Raw genomic sequence first — 18,445 nt, forward strand, 5'->3', positions numbered from 1 at the left:
AGGCCAGTCCCTGCTGTTAACCAGTGATTGCCTGTGAGCAAGAACGGGCTATGGAAGGACTCTCTCCCCTAGGCCTGTGTCCTTGCCTGCCTCCTCCTGATCCAGAGCTCTCACACGCCTGTGGCCAGCAACATCCACTAAAGTCTGAAGGGCATGGGGAGCAGGGAACAGGTCCTCCGTCCCCCAGAAGTTCTTTTTCTGACCAGGAAGACTCGGATTCTAACACTAAGCCAGGCGGGGAGCTTGACTGGTGAGCAGTCCAAGGACAAAGAGCCCCGGGCCCTCTGAGAGGCTGCCAGGCAAGAGGGCTCTTGACAAAAACAGTGGTGGAATGGAAAGAGGAGAGAATGTGTTAGGGAGAATGGCTTGCACAAAGGTGCAGAGTCTGGAATGAACTCGAACTCATGTCTCACGGGGGAGGTTGGGCCACTGTGGAGAGGGGCTGCTCACAGCCCAGGTTGGAACCAGTCCCCTACAGTGATAACAGCTGCTCAGTGACCTCTCACCAGACTCTGCACCACAAATTTTACTAACCTCATTTTAGTTTCTTCACCACCTTACAAATGAGGAAACAGGCTCAGAGAGGTTAAGGAACACACTTGAGGACACACCGATAAAGAGGTACCAAGACACCAGTGTGCCAGTCCTGGCTTCACCACTGTGATGTGTGATAGCAGGGGCCGGTGGGGCGGTAGGGAGCTGCCTTCACCTTATCGTTGGGGCACAGAAGGGGTTCGCCGCAGAGAGTGAGGGGCATCACCCACCTGAGCCCATGGAGAGTGTCACCAACCAGTCAGCACCACGTAGCCTCAGACCTTTCTCCAGCCGTGGTTGGGAGGCAAAGCTTCTCTGCCTTCTCTGGACTCCTGGAGTGTCTCTGACATGAGACCCTCCTCTCCTGATGCTCCCCTGTTGAGCAGCTTGGGCACGTGGCTCCCTGCCTGGGACTCAGTTTCACTGTCTCTCACTCTCAGTGGCTGAACGAGATGACTCCTTCTTGCCGGTCCAGCTTGAGCCTGTGCCTGGCTCTCACGGCCCCCAGCAACTGCCCCTAATTCATACTTCCCGTTGTGGCCACTGCTGGAATGTCGAAACCACTTTGGCCTGTCCCCAGAGCCCCAGAGTGTCTGGCAGGCCTCCTTCTTCCCCACCACAGCTATTTTTGGGCTCAGCACTGTGGGCCGTGTTTTGGGAGAAGCAGATTATCTGCTTGGCAGACTGAACCAAATGGCAGGGCCAGGATGAGAGTTTATGGAGACGGTAGAACTTTGAGACACGGTGAAAAGACTGTGAGTCTGTGCTGCCTGTCTGCACACCTAGGAGGCTACATAATGGGGTCTGGGCTGTGTGGCCCTGGGGTGCACGTGTGGAACCTGAGGCCATACTGCCCTACAGTCTTCCTACTCATCACCTGCTGGCCAGATCATCAGGCAGTTCTGGTCTGTGGCCTGGCAGGGGCCTGGAGCGACAGGGGCCACCTCTCTGGGAGCCCCTGCTCAGGACTGGTGATTCAGAGTTCTGGGCAGATAGATGGAGAGACTCAGGAAGGCCCAGGGTTCACTGACCTGCCACCCGGCACACACCACTGACATCCCCACCAAGCAGCCCAGGCTCTGCTCACTTACATCTGGGGTAGGTGCTCCCCATGCTAAGTGTTTCTGCAGCCACTGGAATAGAAAGCTCATACCTGTGGGCTAGAACAAGAACCTAGGCATCCTTGTCCTCCCCTGCTCATACAACCAGAATTCCTGCCTCCACGTTTTGCTCAAGATGTTTTCCCAGCCCTCATGTGCCCTGCAATTTCGTGAGGTACTGAGGACCTCTTTAAGAAAACAAATGTAGATGCAAGACTAGGCACAAAAGTGAATATTAGCTTAGAATGAGACTGCAACCCAAACAAATGACAAGTTCATAAAAGCGGGCAAATATTACCCCAAATCATAAAATCCAGAAAAAAATTCCCTCTCTGGTCAGAAGCCTGTGGCTGGACTCCCGCTGTGCCGAGGTCAGGCAAGGGTTGGCAAAAGAACCAGGGTGCATTAACCAGGCCCTTGTGTATCCTCTCTGCACGGCTGAGGAAACTGAGGCTGGGGTGTGGGGAGGGATGGGGGAAGGAGTGAAGGTGGACCCAGAAGGGATCCATTGCCTGTTCAGCTCCATCCCAAAGCTGCACCAAGCGGCCCAGCCACAGGGGACTGGCTGCCTTGGTGTCCTCCCCTCTCCTCTAACACGGGCCCTGCTGGGAGAGGCCTCCCCCTACGCGGAATGCATGCATCAGCGCTTCAGACTCTGGTTTAACCGCCACCCTCTACACTCACCTCCCACCCTTCCCCTCCAGATGCGGGTGCAGCTGTATTTTTGGAACAGTTAACCACGAGGACATTCTTTCTAATTAAGAAGGTTTCAAGTCTTCTATCCGCAATCAGCCTCATTGTTCAGTCCTCAAATATCAAAGGGTAGTCAGGAGGAGCCGCCTCAGCTGGTTGTAGATTGTTTTTTTTTTTCTTCCTTGTGAATCATTAAGTTGGAAATATAACCCAGAACTGGAGTGAACGCCAGCTCTGAGATTGGGGGGCAAAGCAGGATTTTGGGTGAAGCCTGCAGGAATTGCCCCAGGGCCTTGCCCTCTGCACCCTGTCCAGGCTGGGAATGTGCAGCCAGGTGGTAGCTCTCCATGTTCACCCACACAAGGGTAGTATCTGTCTGAGGATCAAGAAAAGGCCAGTGCCTGCCTTCACGTTTCCCAGTACAGGGAGGGTCAGCAAGCAAACATGGGTACCCAAGGGCATAGCACCTGGTGGTGAGCAGGTCAGCTGTTATGATGTCCTCATTTTCCAGGTGATCAAATGGAGGCTTGGAGAGAGAACATAACTGATAGAACTGCAGGAGCCCCTTTGGCATTGGCTCTAGCCTGCTGTACTTGATGGAATCTCACTGCCCACCCTGGCAGCCTTGTGTCCAAGGTTAGCAGGCCTCCTGATCTCCCCCCAGATGCCCTTCAGGAGGATCCTGGTGTTGGGCAGAGATGCCACTCCAAGCGGGAGGAATAAGGCTGCAAGGAGAAAGAAACTTTGAACAGCCCTGGACCACATGGAGCAGCAGGCTGCTCCCACTCTGCAGCACTTCCTCCAAACCGCAGCTGACAGATGAAGAAACTGAGGCTCAGAGAGGCAGAAAGGCAGGCCCAGAGCAGCTCAGCCTACTGGTGGTCAAGTGCTAGGTACCCCAAGTTGCCATAGGGGCCCACCCACCAGTCACCCCGGTGATGGACAGGCCTACTGTTGAGCTGAGCCTGGAGGAGAAGCCAGGGGCCTTGGGGTCCAGCCTTAGCCCTGGCTCCAGGGTGAAGGCATCTGCCCAGACCCCTGACCCACTCCTCATGGAGCAGGAAAGGAGGCTCAGTGTGGTAGAGGCATGGTATCTCTAGACGCCAGGCCTCCCAGCTCCTGTACAAAGCTCCCCACCCCCATCCCCCACCTCCACCTGGCGCCTAACTGGTTGGCTGCACAGAACAGAGGAAGTGAAATCACCCAGGGGCGGATGGAGCAGGGGGCACCTGGGCCGGGAGACACGGTTCAGGACTCGGGTGCCCAGGGGCTGTAGGGGTAGTAGCCCTCGCATGCACCTGAGGCAGCAATGGCTCAGGCCTCTTTGTTCCCCAGCCTCCGGAGGCGGCAGCGCTCGGCCGCACAGAATCCTTCAGAGTCAGGGCTTTGTCGTCCCCTCATGGCCGGAGCGGGTCATGACAGCGTCAGGCAAATGCCAGGAAACCCGCTAGGACCTTGCTATGGGCCTGGGGAGGGCTGCATGGAACACTGGAAGGTCTGGAGGCCGAATCCCCAGGACGCCCTTCACGCCGCCGGCCCGGGTCCTCAGGCTCAGGTAACGGCAGAGGCATTTTCTGGAATGGGCCCGGGTCGAGGAGGCAGCCCTGCCGCTTTTGCGGAGGTAGGGAGAAGATCCCGCCCGCCCGGGGATTTGTTGGGGGAGCCCACGCGGTGGGCGTCAGCGCCAGCTGCTTTGCTGTATTGTTTTTTAGTGGGAGCCGCGCTCCTCCCTGCTTCCTGCTGAGTGCCAGGGACAGATCACCGCCGCTCTGGGCCTCAGTTTCCCCATCTGCAGAGTGATATAGTTTGGCTTTAAGGAAGCGTGAGGGCATGGGCTCCCAAGGTGAGGGAGGGGGATCACCACCCACGACTGGCCACAGGCCCTGCAGTCCCTGAGCAGCTTGTGGCCGTGAGCAGGTCACCCCACCTCTCCTGCCTGTCACCTCTGCCTTTTCACTGGAGAAATAGACTAGATGAGAATCAAACCCGTGAAGTCCAGGGCTGGAAGAGTCAGGCGATGTTCTTTCCATATTCTCCCAACTCATGACTGGTTTGGAAGTGCTGTTGGGGCTAGGCGGGCGTAGACCCCCATCCTGTAAGGTCTGCTGGCTGGACTTAGAGATCTGATAAAAACCAGCTTTGACTACAGCAGGGTTCTTGCAAGCAGGTTGACAGGGACACATACTTGACCTGTAGAGTCTCCAGGACTCCTTTGTAAAGAAGGCTGAAGCCATCCATGTGTGCGTTGAGAGAATTAGCAACCAGCACCAGACCCACAAATACAACCATGACTTTCATATGCCCAAGGGTAAAATCCAGGTTAATGTTTCCTGAGGAGAAACCTCAAGCTTCCTGGCTTAAGGATAATAATTAACAGCTGGGGAACCCATGCACTAGGGGTGCTAATCCATTCAGGTGTCCTGGTGACATTTCAGGAAGAACCAAGGGTAGGGTAGGCAACCTGGTATGATCACAGCAGTAGTCCTCGGCAGGGTGCAGCCTCATGGGACCCTGGACTCAAAAAGTGAAACCCAGTTCTGAATATGGTATTTATCATCCTATGCCCACCCTCAAGGTTTTACTACATATGCTTATATTCCCACCTGATATAAGAGTGTGGTTTTGTATATTTCCAAACTTAATATAAAGCTTTACAGTCTATGCAGTTTTCTGCATCTTTATTCACATAGCACGATTCACCTGTGTTGATGCCTGAACAGGGACTCGGAACCTGGACCCTCAGGTTAGAAGCCTGGTGCTCTGCCAACTGAGCTATCAAGATCCCTGATTCACCTGTGTTCACCTCTAGTTCATTGTTTTTCATTGGTAACAGCGTTCTAATGTATACCACAATTTATTTCTCGAACTTCCTGATGATTAACACTTGGGTTGTTAATAGTTTTCCGGTAGAAACAATGCTGCATTTGTAGACAGAAGTTGTTGAGTGTGGGATTAAGCGTTTCTTCAAGATGAACCCAAGAGTAGAACTGTGGTAACTGCTGGGTTGCCAGGTGTTCGCAACTTCAGTTTACTAGACATGCCCAAATTGCTCTCCAGAGTTGAAGCTTTTAGCTTCACCTTGTTATGGTCTTTTAACACATATTTTTAATTTCAATAATTTTAAATTCTCACAAGAAACCTGTGAGGCTTATCCTTATTTATCCTAAGGTTATAAAAGTATTCTTTATTTTCTTCTAAAATATTTAAAGTTTGCTTTTTGCAGTAGGTTTGTGTGTACCTGGATGATTTTTATATATGGGGTGAGGTAGAAAATTTCATTTTTTCCCAGATAATCAATTGTCCTGCCACCATCGATTAGCCCATTGCTTCTCTAATTTTGCAAGGAGGAAAAAAAAAAAAAAAGTTGTTGTTTTGAAAAAAAATAAATCTACCTAAATAAAATATTAGCAACTGAAACTAACAATGATTTAATAGCAACAATTACAACATTATGAGCAAGTTGTGTGTACCCCAAGAATTCAAAGATGCTTTACCATTAGAAACTCTATTGATGTAATTGAACTCATAAAGTAGAAACCCATATGAAAATCTCAATAAATTCAGGGAAAGCATGCAATTAGCAACTGTTAATATTTTATTTATTGAATTTTTCCTTAAAATGGTGTTTTTAGAAATGTTTAAAAGTTCAAAACAGCAAAATCAAACAAAAACGAAGCACAAGCAATAGAGATACTGCAGTATCCATTCTGGTGTATGTCTAGCACAGTCTTTGCACAGATAAATTCTTAAGGTCACTTTCAGGTCTAAGTTTCTGTGTCTACAAATAGCATTTTTGGCAAGTTTGGTTTCAGTTTGGCTGTTATTCAACTCCTAGATTCCATGCAGGGCCTGAGAAGCCCAATGAAATAAAAGATAACTCAGTCCAGTGGACCCTATGATTCCTCACCTCTGAGCACAACAGGATCGTAGACCCAGCCGGCCCCTCACGCAGTGGATCCCCTAGCATTAACCCAAGACCGGTTCTCTGCATTCGAAGTCGCCTGCTCTGCCAGAACGAGCAGATAAGAGTGCTCCAGAGACTGGTGGGTCTGCCTATCCTCCCTCCTAATTCTGCCTTTCCTCTGGGGAAAAGGTGGAGGAGACACTTGAACTTGGGGAGGGTGGGGATGCCTGTGCCGAATCAAGGGCTCGGGTTTTAGAGAGTGCCTGGGGACGGACCTCCCGGGCCCTGGTGGCAGGCAGGGGCGTCAGATGAGGGTTAAAGGAGGACAGCCAGAGAGGCTGGAAGGGGAGGCGGAGGAGGGTCGAGGGGGAGCGAGAAAGCGACCCGCAGCGATACACGTTAGAGGCAGCGGCAGGGGAGGGTACCAAGGACCAGGACCGGAATTTCCGGTGCGTCTGAAGTGCGGTAATCACAGCCACCGGCTGCTGCTACCTGAGAGGGTGGATGTAAGGGGTTGGCCGGGGTGACCTCAAACCAGAGCTCCCTTCAGGTCTGCAGGCTTGGCCAATTCAGGAGTGAGCCTCAGTGCTGCAGAAAGAGGAATGGAGGATGAACAGGAGCCGCCCTTACGCCCTCAGACTCAGGTGACCTGCTCGCGGCACCCGCCCTTAACACCTAATGCGCCTTCACGTGTGCCTCGGCCGCGCTCTCTGGCTGCAGATAATGTTTTGCGCGAGCCTTACGCTGACCATTTCAATACCTACCCGGCTTGCGCGTCCCCTTTAGCCAGGACTTGGAGCTGCTCGAAGACCCACTGCGCATGCGCCTTCTTCTTCTCCGGCTCAGATGTACTTCTGGCAGGCGTCCCATTGAAATGACTGCACATCTTCCCCTCAGCGCGCATGCTCTTCCACCTGCGCCTCGACCGCGGCCGCTGCCCCATGGGGCAAAGCTGGACCGCACAGGCCCCTTTTCCTCGGAATGCTGGAGAAATGTATAAATGCTAGATCCGTCCTGCGATCTGGAGAGGTCTGAATTACGAAACCTGTCCAGCCCTTGCGTTTCGGATGAAGTACTGCAGCCTGGCGTGAACCGCATAGGCATAGGCACTCTGGAAGGCTTAACGAAGGCATCAGGTGTACAAAAATATCTGGTGCTTTTTTGTACAGTGGAGTTAGATGCTAGGCTCAGAAGAGAATAGGCAGGTGTTTACACTCGGGGATGGCCTGGGTGCAATGCAGGGTTGTGTGAGGTCACACTTCTGTCCTGCGGACCCGCGGCTTCCCAGGCTAGCATCCCTCACGATGCTCCCACGGTCCTGGGGTCCTTTTTCAGCTAGATACTCCCCGATCCTGGCTGTCTCACCCCTTCCTGTGACAGTTTCCCACTCTTACCTCTTTCCCCAACCTTCATCTCCTCCATGCTCCTTCTAAGCTCTGTCCTGATGTCGTGCCTCACCAAAGGAATGGGGACAGCCCACACTGCTCATCTTATCTCTGGGTTTGCTCCCCCTACCCCAGTCAGTTATCTCCGTGGCACTTTCCCTGATCTTCGAGTCTTCCTGCAGATGTCACCTCAGGGCATATCCCTGATCATCCTCTCCAAACACATCCTCTCACCCTGTTTTCTGTCTCCATTGCATCAGCCAACATATTATATATATTTTCTTTGTTTCTTTTGTTATTGCCTGACCCCTGCCACCAACCTCCACCCCCTGCCAGAATGAAAGCTCTGTGAGGTCATGGATTTCATCTCTTGTCCCCTAGAACAGGTTTTTGCTTGTAGTATGGAGGTAAGCAGTATTTGTTCACTGAATTAATAATCGCCATCATAGCTAATGTCTGTAGCTTTTCATGACAAGTCATGAGACTAGGCAATCTCCATGCACAATCTCAATGAATTCAATAATTTCCTGCTGTCTTGGAGACCTGCCGGCATCCGTCGCCACCAGGGCTCACATGTCATCAGGCACTATGTCTCTTGCTGCTTCCTGCAGATCTGCTATCTTAGAATTCTCATCTCCACACAGGCTGCATGGAGCTTTGACATGATTCCAGTGAAACCAAACCCCAGGATTCTCGCCTGGCTTCCTCCTATGGCTTTTGGCTTGGGAGGAAGTTACACAGGCCTTATAGGAACTGTGGCCGACAGGGTGCCTGTCAGGACCTGTCTCCAGACCTGTGGCAATATCTTTGGCAGAATCCTGCCCTCTGGAGCCTTGTTCTCTGCCTTCTCACCCCTGGCACAGTATCTCACCAAATGGTGAATGTACTTCTGTCTTTTCCCTGGCTTTATCTGTCCCCAGCACAGTTCCTGGCTGGGACAGGCGCTTGATATTTGACCGACGAATGAATAAATAGTCCTCAAGTTCTGGAAATTCTTCAGAAAATCTTTAGCCAAATATATTTCTGCCATGAAACTTGTATTTAAGTATTGAGAAGATAATAAATTTGACTTGCAGCTTTTTAAATTTGCAGGCCTATTTGCAAGAACAAGAAAGACAATATGATTTACTGGAAAAAAGATCACTAATTTAATTTTTGTATAGTTGCTTAAATTGTGAATGCCTAGGAAAATATCTGAGTTAAGCAGTTGACTGTTGTACCTTCGAAGGAGTGAAGAACTTTCAGCACATACTGAATTTTTAAAAATTTTAACGAGCATGTTATTTTGTAATTAAAATTATAAAAGGAAAAATATAAATAAGATTGTGAATCCTCATGGCTGGATGCCTTGGGGAGTTCTCCTCCATCTGTAAGGGTGTTGCGCTAGGATGAAAAGCTGTCCTTTACTGTACCAGGTATGTGTGGCACACATGAACCTTGGCTGTTCCACAGCCTGGAGGTAGGCATTATCATCTCCAGGTCCAGGTGAGGAAGTGACTTGGAGAGGACAAGGGAGTAAGGGCAGAACTAGTGGGGACCCAGGTACTGTTCCAGCTGCAGCTGCTCCCTCTTGCTCCATGTGCCCCCCAAAACCCCACACATGGCCTCTTTTGTTAGCCTCTCTGCAGAACAGACTGGGAGGTCAGAGAATGAGGCCTAACCACTCTGCTGGAGAATATTCCTCCAGGGTGAGTCCCTGGGGTTTAAGGGCTGCTACCAGGGGCAGAGCTTTACTCCACTGGCCCCCAGCTCAGGGCATTGTCCTCCAGAACCACAGCAGGCATGCCCAGGGAGAGCTTGACAAGCAGAGCCAGGAACTGCTGTTCATCTCAGAAGAATGCTGGTGGGGTGAGGAGCTTGAGAAGCATCGGGGTCCTGGACTCAGAGCAGAAGGCTGGGGTTCTTTTCCTACGTGCCACGCATGTGACCTAGGTAACTCTTTTCCTCTGTGCCTCGATTTCCTCTCATTGCCTGGTTCAAACAGATTGCAATGATGAGATTGGTAGGTTCTGATCCTGGGAGGGAGGTGGAGACTGTTATCAATCCCTCTGTGTTCCCCCCGTCTCTCCTTAGATTCCGGGCAGGGTCCTGTTTCTGACTATCTGTGCAGCTGGCATTGGTGGGACTTTTCAATTTGGCTACAACCTTTCCATCATCAATGCCCCGATATTGGTATGTACCCTCTGTGCCCACTGTCATCAGCTGAGTGGGCGCTGCATGGTGAAGGCTGACAGCTGCCTGCTGCGGGGCTTCCGGCCAGCGTCCACTTGGTGGCACTTTCTCCCACGCATTCACCTCTGCTGGGATGTCTCACAGGTCCTGCACGTTCAAATCCAGCTCTGCATCCTTTCCTGAACCCACATTCTTCCCGAGTTTCTGATGTCAATGGATGACTCCATTGTCCACCCAGTGACTGAGAGTCAGCCTTGACTCAGCCTTGACTCAGCCCTCCGTTCCTCAGACACCAGGTCCTTCCTAACCACCTCTAGCATCCAGCCATTTCTCCCCATGTCTCTGCCACAACACTAGTTCAGGCCCCATCTCTCCCGTCTGGATTGCTGGTCCAGCCTCCTCACTGGCCTCCCTGCCTTTACCCTCACCCCTTCTAGATCCTCTCAAGTTTGATCAAGCCAATTCCTTGCTAGAAACATTCTGTGGCTTACCACTGCTTATTGGAAGAAGGCCAGACACATCCATCTGTATAGTCCAACGCCTCCTGGGATCAGATCCTGTTTATCTGTCTCCCACCTTCATTTCCCCAACTGCACTACCGAAGCAGATTATGTGGTTCCCTAATTACACACAGCCCTTCCTCAAACCCTCCTTCCGCTGGGAAATTCCCTCTGCCCTACCTACAGAAGCCACTCAAGAACTACCCAAATGCCATCACTTTCCTGAAACCTTCCTTCAACAATCCCTCAGCTGGAAGTCACCTCTCCCTCTCCCCAGCCCTTGGTGCAGGCTGTCACCACTCAGGTTGTATGTGAATTGTTTTGGGCCCATCTCATCATCCTGCTGGTTTGCTATCAATGTAGTCATCTGTGAATCCCCAGCAACTGACACTGGCCTGGCCCTTGTCACTGTTCAGTGGGGGCCTATGGAAAGAATGAATGGTCAAGCCCTAGTGATAGAAGCTGCCTCTCTATATTGCTTAAGAAGGGCAAGTATCCTGTTATGGAGCCGGGAGGGATGTGGGGCTGTGCTCCTCTGGACAGGTCGTTTCCCCACAGGGACCTAGTGGGCACCTGTCCCGAGCCAGAGAGAGCTGGCCTAACGTCTAAACCCACTGCCCCCCTAACGTCCTTCCTCATATCCAGCTGGGAAGCCTGAGACTAGCCAGATACTGACATTTCATTTCTAACAAAGGGGAGGGGAGTATCTGGGCCTTTCTCCTGCATAGTCACCCCGAATCGTATGTTTTTCATTCACTTCCTGAGTGGCAGTTCTGGGGGGTGGAGTTCCAGGTGTGGCCGAGGTGGTGGGCAAGTCATTTTACCTCTCTGGGCCCAATTCCCAGTGTTAACAATAACTAGGTTAATTGTGTGTCTAACAGGTGAGTACTTCCCAGGGCTTTTCACAGTTGGGGTCCCAAGGAAACATGCGGCACACTCCAGATAATTCTAGTAGGTTTAGATGCCACAAAGGATGGTTTTCAAAGGATCGAGTGGGGCATCGAGAATGCACAAGGCCAGTGGGAGTGTAGTAATAGTAATGCAGACTTAGTAGCACTGGAGTCATTACCACCCCTACCCCCAAAGGGACAGGTGGAAGGCCATGTGTCATAGGCCCCCTTGAGAGAAGCAGTGACCTTTGGTTGACTGTTGCAGCCAGCCTCAGGTGACCTCCAGAGAGGGAGGCCCGGGAACAAATGCCCCTCCTGCCTCCCTCTGATGTCCTCTCCTGGCTCTCGTGATACCCTACTGGTGCTCACCAATGGCCAGTTCCAACAGAAAGCCACTCGGCAAGGGCCATGCAAGTGGCTTTATGGGCCATAAGCCGAGGGGACATGGGTGATAGTGGACTCATAGGGGTAAACAGAGACTGTTTGCTAGGCTCTAATACTAGGCTCTAGGATACACTGTGTATAAAGGTGACCAGTACAGTGCCTTGCACATGATAGGTGCTCAAGGCAAGTTTGTCCTGCCCACAGCAGGGGAGTAGCATTACTCAGGAGACCTGGCGTCTGCTCAGCAGAGACAGAGCCCCGAGGGAGAGAGGCCTATCCTGTGGAGCTGACTGGCATCTCTGTCCACAGCACATTCAAGAATTCACCAATGAGACATGGTGGGCCCGGACTGGCTGGCCACTGCCCGACCACCTGGTTCTGCTTGTGTGGTCCCTCATGGTGTCTCTGTACCCCCTGGGGGGACTCTTTGGAGCGCTGCTTGCAGGGCCTCTGGCCATCAGGCTGGGAAGGTAAGTGCTTCCTGTGCACCCCTGAATACCCTTCAATGAGGGGTGCCACTGTCTACAAGCTGAAGAATGTGGGAGAAGGATGATGGCTGGCAGACCCCAGGCCCCAACCCAGATCAGCCCCTCACCCAGCATCCTACTCCGCCTGTAGTGTTACCCTGAGGGTCATAGTTCCAAACAGATTTGGTAGAGAGAAGAGTCCTGTGCTGTGAGGGAGAAAGGACTCTAGTTTCTAGTTCCACGTCATATTGTTTGACTGTAAACAACTGTTTTCTCCCTGGGCCTCATTTCCTCCTTTGCATTCAACTGATGCAGTTCTTGGGTTGCAAACAGGACAGAGCGACTCTGACTTAATCGAAAATTGTAATAACTGGAAGGGTTCTGGAGCAGCTCACAAAATGAAAGGAAGTGCTCGAAGCCAGGCCTTGAGAAGGGTAGGATGCAAGGTGGTGCTGGAGATCTCAACAGCCAGATCTTTGGATTTTCCTCCTGGGGAGGAGGCCTTCAGTGCATCAGCTCCGATCACATTTTATCTCCACTGTTTTCATTCAAGATTTAGAATCCAGGGAGATGGGTTGTTATGGGCCGCCCTATTGTGTCACATGCCTACACTTGGGAAGGAAGAGAGATAAGCAATGGCAGGCAGGAAAACAAATGGTTACCACAGTCTACCCCTTTGATGGGTGCCTAGCATGCATAGACACCTTTCTCCCATGTAGTCAGCTACAAACATGCCCCCCCCCATCATTACTCAAGCATCCCATCATATATACCAGCATATGTATTGATCTCTTCCTGAGCGAGACCACTTGAAGCATTGTCTTGTCACAGCCACCAGGCCTGATATAAAGGGGTATCCTTTTTGAGTGTAGGATTTCCACGTGATAACCATTCTGCCAGCCCTGCAGTTAATCTCTTGGTATTCAGCAATCTACACACTTTATGGTAAATTTAACTGCCATCAAGACACTAATAGGAGGAGGAAAGAAGAAAGAGCAGGGGAAAACTAATCAAGGAAAAGAAAAATAGTTGGTGAATTTATTTTAAAGCATATGACACAGAAGGCCCAGAAACACAAGTAGAGGTTCAACTTGTTGGTTTTGGAACCAGTCATGGGCCGTCACCTGCATCCTTCCAGGTGACTTCCATTATCCAGTTTTCCGCTCTTGTCTTGGGCTAGCACATCCACTAGTTGAGGTTCTTGGCCCATCGGGGTGACTCAAATCATCTTTCTTGAGTGGGCTTGCTGGTCCTGATGGTCCTGATGGGATCTTCAGCAGGTTATTACACTCTGAGGTCATCTGCTTCTGGATGAAGGGATTCCTGATGCAATAATGAGTTCCCTGAGGTCCCATCCTTCCTCTTTCACTGATGCAACTTCCTTTGTTCAATGCAAAATTGCATGGTGTCATATTTGTACATTTATTAGGTGTATCTCTTAGGATATCTTCAACTGCAGATAACAAAACCGGGACTCAGTTGGCCAAAACAATAAGAGAGCCTTTGTCTCGCACAAGCAGTCTGTAGATGGGTGACTTCAAGGCTAGTTCAGTGCCCAAGATTCGCTCCTCTGAGATTCCCTTGGGTGCCAATTTCACTGTGTATTGGTTTGATCCCCTGGCTTGTAGCTAGAAAGCTACAGCAGTGCCTGACTCAGATGCAACACCACCCAGCAGAAGGGGGATGTCTTCCTGCTGATGCTTTAAATCAGAAAGAAGAAGACTTTTCAATGAGTTACCATGTTTCATTGTCAGCACTGGGTCACTAGCATAGAGAATAGGATCACCAAACTGGGTTAGATTATTGGGTTCATTGCTCAACCATAAGGGGTAGGGGCATGTTCCCATACAAACTGAGGCTCTTGCTGCAAAGAAGAAGGAGGTAATAATAGCTGCTGCCCAAATATTTAAAGATACCTGGTGTAGTACCCCTAGATGATAGCACTGGCAAAGCACGAAGGGAAGGAACTGAAGATTCAAACTCAGCACATAAGCCTGTTCCAGTGATAACCAATTACTGCCCCACCGCCATGGCAGGGATCCAATGGAGTTCATCTCCCACCCAGTAGCTGACTGGAGCCCTGACATGTGTTGCCATTTGTGAAAGTCAGGGTTGGCAAGGTGTTTGGTCAGCTTGATTTTATGTACATTTTCTGTCCTTGCAAACCTACCTGCTTTGTTATGAGCCAAGGGAGTGAGTGCTGGCCTGGCTGAGGAAACAGCTGAATGCCATCATAGAGGTGGCCGTCCTGTCCTCCTGATTATGAATAGCCTCCTCTGCAGTGACAAAGGGCTTCTGGCAAGCAGAAACATGACCATGTAGATGTTCAGGTTTTGGGCCAGTTCTGTGTGATCCATATATTTACCCTTCCTTGGACCTCCTTGAAACCAGTCTTCAAATTCTGCTCTAAGACTTTGACTATCCAACCAAACCCTTCAGAAAAGGGACAAAATTCCGTGCTCAAGATTCTATCAAAAAAAAAAAAAAAAAAGATTCTGTCTACAGGAAGGGTTTAACTCTTTCAAAAATTGTTTAGGGTTATTTTTGAGTGGGCTTTAATGCCATAGCTTTACCTTTCTGACAGAACCAGCCTATATGCTTGCCATCTGCAAAGCAGGGTCAAGCTTTGTCTTGTTTCGTTTTAAACTAAAGGCAAGGCATGGGTGTACCTTGAGAGCAGGGCGGCAGCATGGTCAAGTAGGCCTGCTGATGTGACCCAGTTGTGGGACTCTTTGGGGCCCACATGGGGCAAGTTTGGGGTTTACCACTTCTGTCTAGTGATGGAATGCTGTAGGTACACCCAGCCTTAGCATAGGAGTGTCATATGGCACCCAGTTCACAATGGGCACATGGCCCATCAGGTGTCCCTGGAGGGTGTTTAGTTACCACCAGGGCCTTGTGACAAGCCAGGAGCATTTTCTTATTCAGAGGATAGCAGTTTGCTGAATTAGAGTAGTTATACTCACAAATCCTAGGTCTTGCTTGTGGTTCTCCCTTTCGACAACTGCGACAGACACTTTGAGTACCACAGAATCTCCTGAGTCACAGAGTTAAGCAGCAGAACTCTTTGCACCTGATTGGACCCACTAAGGATACTCCTCTTGCTTAGCTCCATTCAGAACTGCCAGGTTTTCAAATCACCTGGGAATGCGTCTGACCATGACACCAGATGTATTACGCGCAGCCTCTGAAATGAAAAGAAGCCCTCAGATGTGCCCATCCTTCTTAGAGGAAGGGCAGCAACTTGTCATCAATTTGTCATGCACCCTGAAGGGAATATACTGATATATCTTAGTCCATTGGAATTCAGGAACGTCATCGATGTGGCAGCACCCTCATTTTTAAGCTTCCACTCTTTGTCATGCTTGTACCTTACCAAGAAATCTAGTGTGTTTGCTGCTTTCTCTTCTCCAGGTCCTTTTAATATCAAGTTATCAGAGTAGTAGGGCCAGCATGATGCCCCGTGGAACAGATTGTGGCCAGAGCTAGAGAGCTGCTCTGTCCTCTAAGCAGGTCGGTAAAGATGTAATACTGTCCCTGCCAGGTAAAAGCTAAGTGTTTCTGTATTGACATGCAGCAAAATTCATTCACCAGATAAATAGCTGCAATCAAAGTACTTTGCTAATCTATACCAGCGAGGAAGCCAGATATGATGTTATTAGTTACAATTGGAGTTACCACTGGATCCAGTTTGTTATAATCTACCGTCGTTCTCTGTTCCCTAGACATAGGAGATCTAAGCTCTGGCTCATATTCTGTCACCACTGTTCTGTTGACTTTGAGCAGAGTGCTGGCCTCCTCTGGGCTCCAGTTTCCCTATCAGTACAGTGAGCTGTGTGGTCTACACTGGGCTGTCCTGGGTGACCTGCATGACAGCATGTCTGAGCTCAGTGTGCGGAGCTGAGAGCCGATTCTTCATTATAGTGGAGCAGTGGACATTTCCAGTGCCCCTGTCCTGGCTCGCAGTCTGTCCCACTGAACTAGGCAATGGCATCCAGCCATTCCGAAGGTTCTGAGAAGTGACGCTGTGACACATGGAGGAAAATGTAAGGGGACTTTACATGTGTCCCTTGCCTCACTCTGAAAGTCCCTGTTCTTCCTCCCTAGGTCTTCATCGAGTCTGAGAAATCAGATATTAGACCCTTCATTTTACAAAGGAGTTTAAGCAGAGTAATGCTTAGTCTGCAGGGATAAAGCCATAAAACCTAAGTTCTGCCATTTCAAGCTGTGGTACAGGCAGAAAGGAGAGTGATTTGGGGTATGTCGGGGAGGGAAGTAGGCGTATGCTCCTCAAGGCATACCACAGGTGACCCCAGGTACGATGGCCAGTGGTCATTTCCATTCACGTAGCTTAGACCCCTTGTCACAGTTCACGCACACACACAGGTCTGATCAGGGCTGGCTGGAGTTGCAGAGAGGGGTCCCCATGGGATAGTCCCTCCAGACTAACCTGAGCCTCCCTTTCCCTGTTCCACTTTCCCCAAGGAAGAAGTCCCTCCTGGTGAACAACACATTGGTGGTGGCCGCAGCAGTCCTGTTTGGCTTCAGCCGCAGAGCAGGCTCCTTTGAGATGATCATGCTGGGACGACTGCTCATAGGCATCAGTGCAGGTATGGGGGCAGGATGCCTCTCTTTTCCTACTCATTCATTGATTCCCTTTATGCCCTTCATTCATGTATTCTCTTTATTTACTGATTTACTTTTCATTCATGCCCACCTTTTTTTTCTTTTTGGCAAAATTATTAAATGTGTTTTATCTTAAAAGGCTCATATAATGAGACATCTGAAGTAGATTTTTAAAAAAATGCAGTAGTTGTACAAGAGTGTGAGAACCAGCCTCTCCAAACCTATACTAACAGAGGTCCTGTGTTTGAGCAGCACTTTAAGTCATGAGCTTCCTGGCAGCCAAGGTGTAAAGGCATCTAGGATGAGTTCTCAGATCTTCCCTACAGAGTCAGAATAGCCTGTTAAGGACTCCTCCATTTTTGGAGCTTGTTATATAGCCACGTGTCAATGTCTGTATTAGTTATCTATTCCTGTGAAACAAAGTATCTCAAAACTTAGTGGCTTAAAACAGCCAATATTTATTACCCACGGTTTCTGTGGGTCAGGACCTGGCGATGTCTCAGCCGGCTGGTTCTGGTGTGATGTTTTTCCTGAGGCTGTGATCAAGCTGTCAGCAGGGCTGCCATCCTTTGAAGGTTTGAGGATCTGCTTCTAAGATGGCACCCTCATGTACTGCTGGCAGAGGGCCTCAGCTCCTCAGCCTGCGGGGCTCCCTCTCAACATGGTGGCTGGTTTCCTCCAGAGTAAGTTATCAGGGAGAGAGAAAGAGCACAGGTGTCTGTGCACAAAAAGAGTCCCAATGCTTTTTGTGCCCTCATCTCAGAAGTCATACACCTTCAGTTCTGCCTCAATCTACTCGTAATAAGTGAGTCACTAAGAACAGCCCACACTCCAAGAAAAAGGAACTAGGTCAGACTTTGTCCTCGTGTCCCGAGGGCCTCGCACAGAAGGGGTCCCTCCCTACATGTTTGTAGGAAGAGCTGGAGTGACTCTCAGACTTTTTGGCAATCAATGCACAGTCCTTCGTGCCAGCTCCCTCCACCCAGTACTTAGAGAGAGACGATTTTGATGAGAGCTGTTTCTTGACCCCAGGTCAGGGAGTGGGGAGCAGCTCTCCCTACAGTTTTCTCCAGTGGATGATTCACAAATACTGTGGCCTCCTAGCTTTTGCCAGCTGTCACCATCTGGCCTGGGCAGTAGGGGTGCTGCCCAGTTCTGTTTCCCCACTGGCTGCCTAGGTACCAGATGCCTCCCTGGAGAAGCGGGATGAGGTGAGCAGCTAAAGCAGTAGTGGTCAATGAAAGTGTTGATGTGAGAGCTGGGACAGCTGGTAGGCCTCCCGACAACACCCTGCCCTTCTCCTCCCGCCTGCCACTCAGAGCCCTTCACACTCATCCTAGCAACGGGGTCTGGAAAGATTCAATGACCATGGCGGGACCGTGGTGAGGGAACAGGATGGGAGCCGATCTGAGAAAGACTTCTCTTTCCTAAGTACTGGGGGTGGACCTTGAGTCTTGCTGGCCCTACAGCAGGTGAGGAGGGACCCCTCCAAGCGTACAGGGTGAGGGAGCAGCACTCAGTGCCAGGATCCAGCAGATGAAGTGCCAAGGAGGCAGGAAACAGGGAGCCGGCCCGGGCATTGTGGGGGGTCCAGCCTGATGGCTGACTATCTCTCCTGTGCACCTGTCCAGGTGTGGGCATGAACATCCAGCCCATGTACCTGGGAGAGAGTGCACCCAAGGAGCTCCGAGGAGCCGTGGCCATGACCTCAGCCATCTTCACTGCCCTGGGGATCATGATAGGTCAGGTGGTCGGACTAAGGTAAGCCCCCTCCCCCACAATATGTGCAC

At 50.5% G+C, this 18,445-nt stretch overlaps 1 protein-coding gene across 19 annotated transcripts in view; it reads left to right on the forward strand.

Annotated features, from left to right (window-relative positions):
• SLC2A11 (solute carrier family 2 member 11) overlaps positions 1 to 18,445 on the forward strand; it is a 35,264-nt gene that overhangs the window by 4,300 nt on the left and 12,519 nt on the right. For 3 of the 19 annotated variants that reach the window (XM_016127182.2, XM_036220317.1, XM_036220320.1), the window contains exons 1-5: positions 1,844 to 3,882; positions 9,690 to 9,788; positions 11,872 to 12,032; positions 16,515 to 16,639; positions 18,287 to 18,416. In XM_016127182.2, the coding sequence (XP_015982668.2) occupies positions 3,637 to 3,882; positions 9,690 to 9,788; positions 11,872 to 12,032; positions 16,515 to 16,639; positions 18,287 to 18,416 (761 nt within the window). In that variant the 5' untranslated portion in view covers positions 1,844 to 3,636. The other 16 variants (XM_036220322.1, XM_036220323.1, XM_036220329.1 and 13 more) reach the window with 16 other exon arrangements.

Source organism: Rousettus aegyptiacus, unplaced genomic scaffold, assembly GCF_014176215.1.
Source record: "Rousettus aegyptiacus isolate mRouAeg1 unplaced genomic scaffold, mRouAeg1.p scaffold_m13_p_5, whole genome shotgun sequence".
Lineage (NCBI taxonomy): Eukaryota > Metazoa > Chordata > Mammalia > Chiroptera > Pteropodidae > Rousettus > Rousettus aegyptiacus.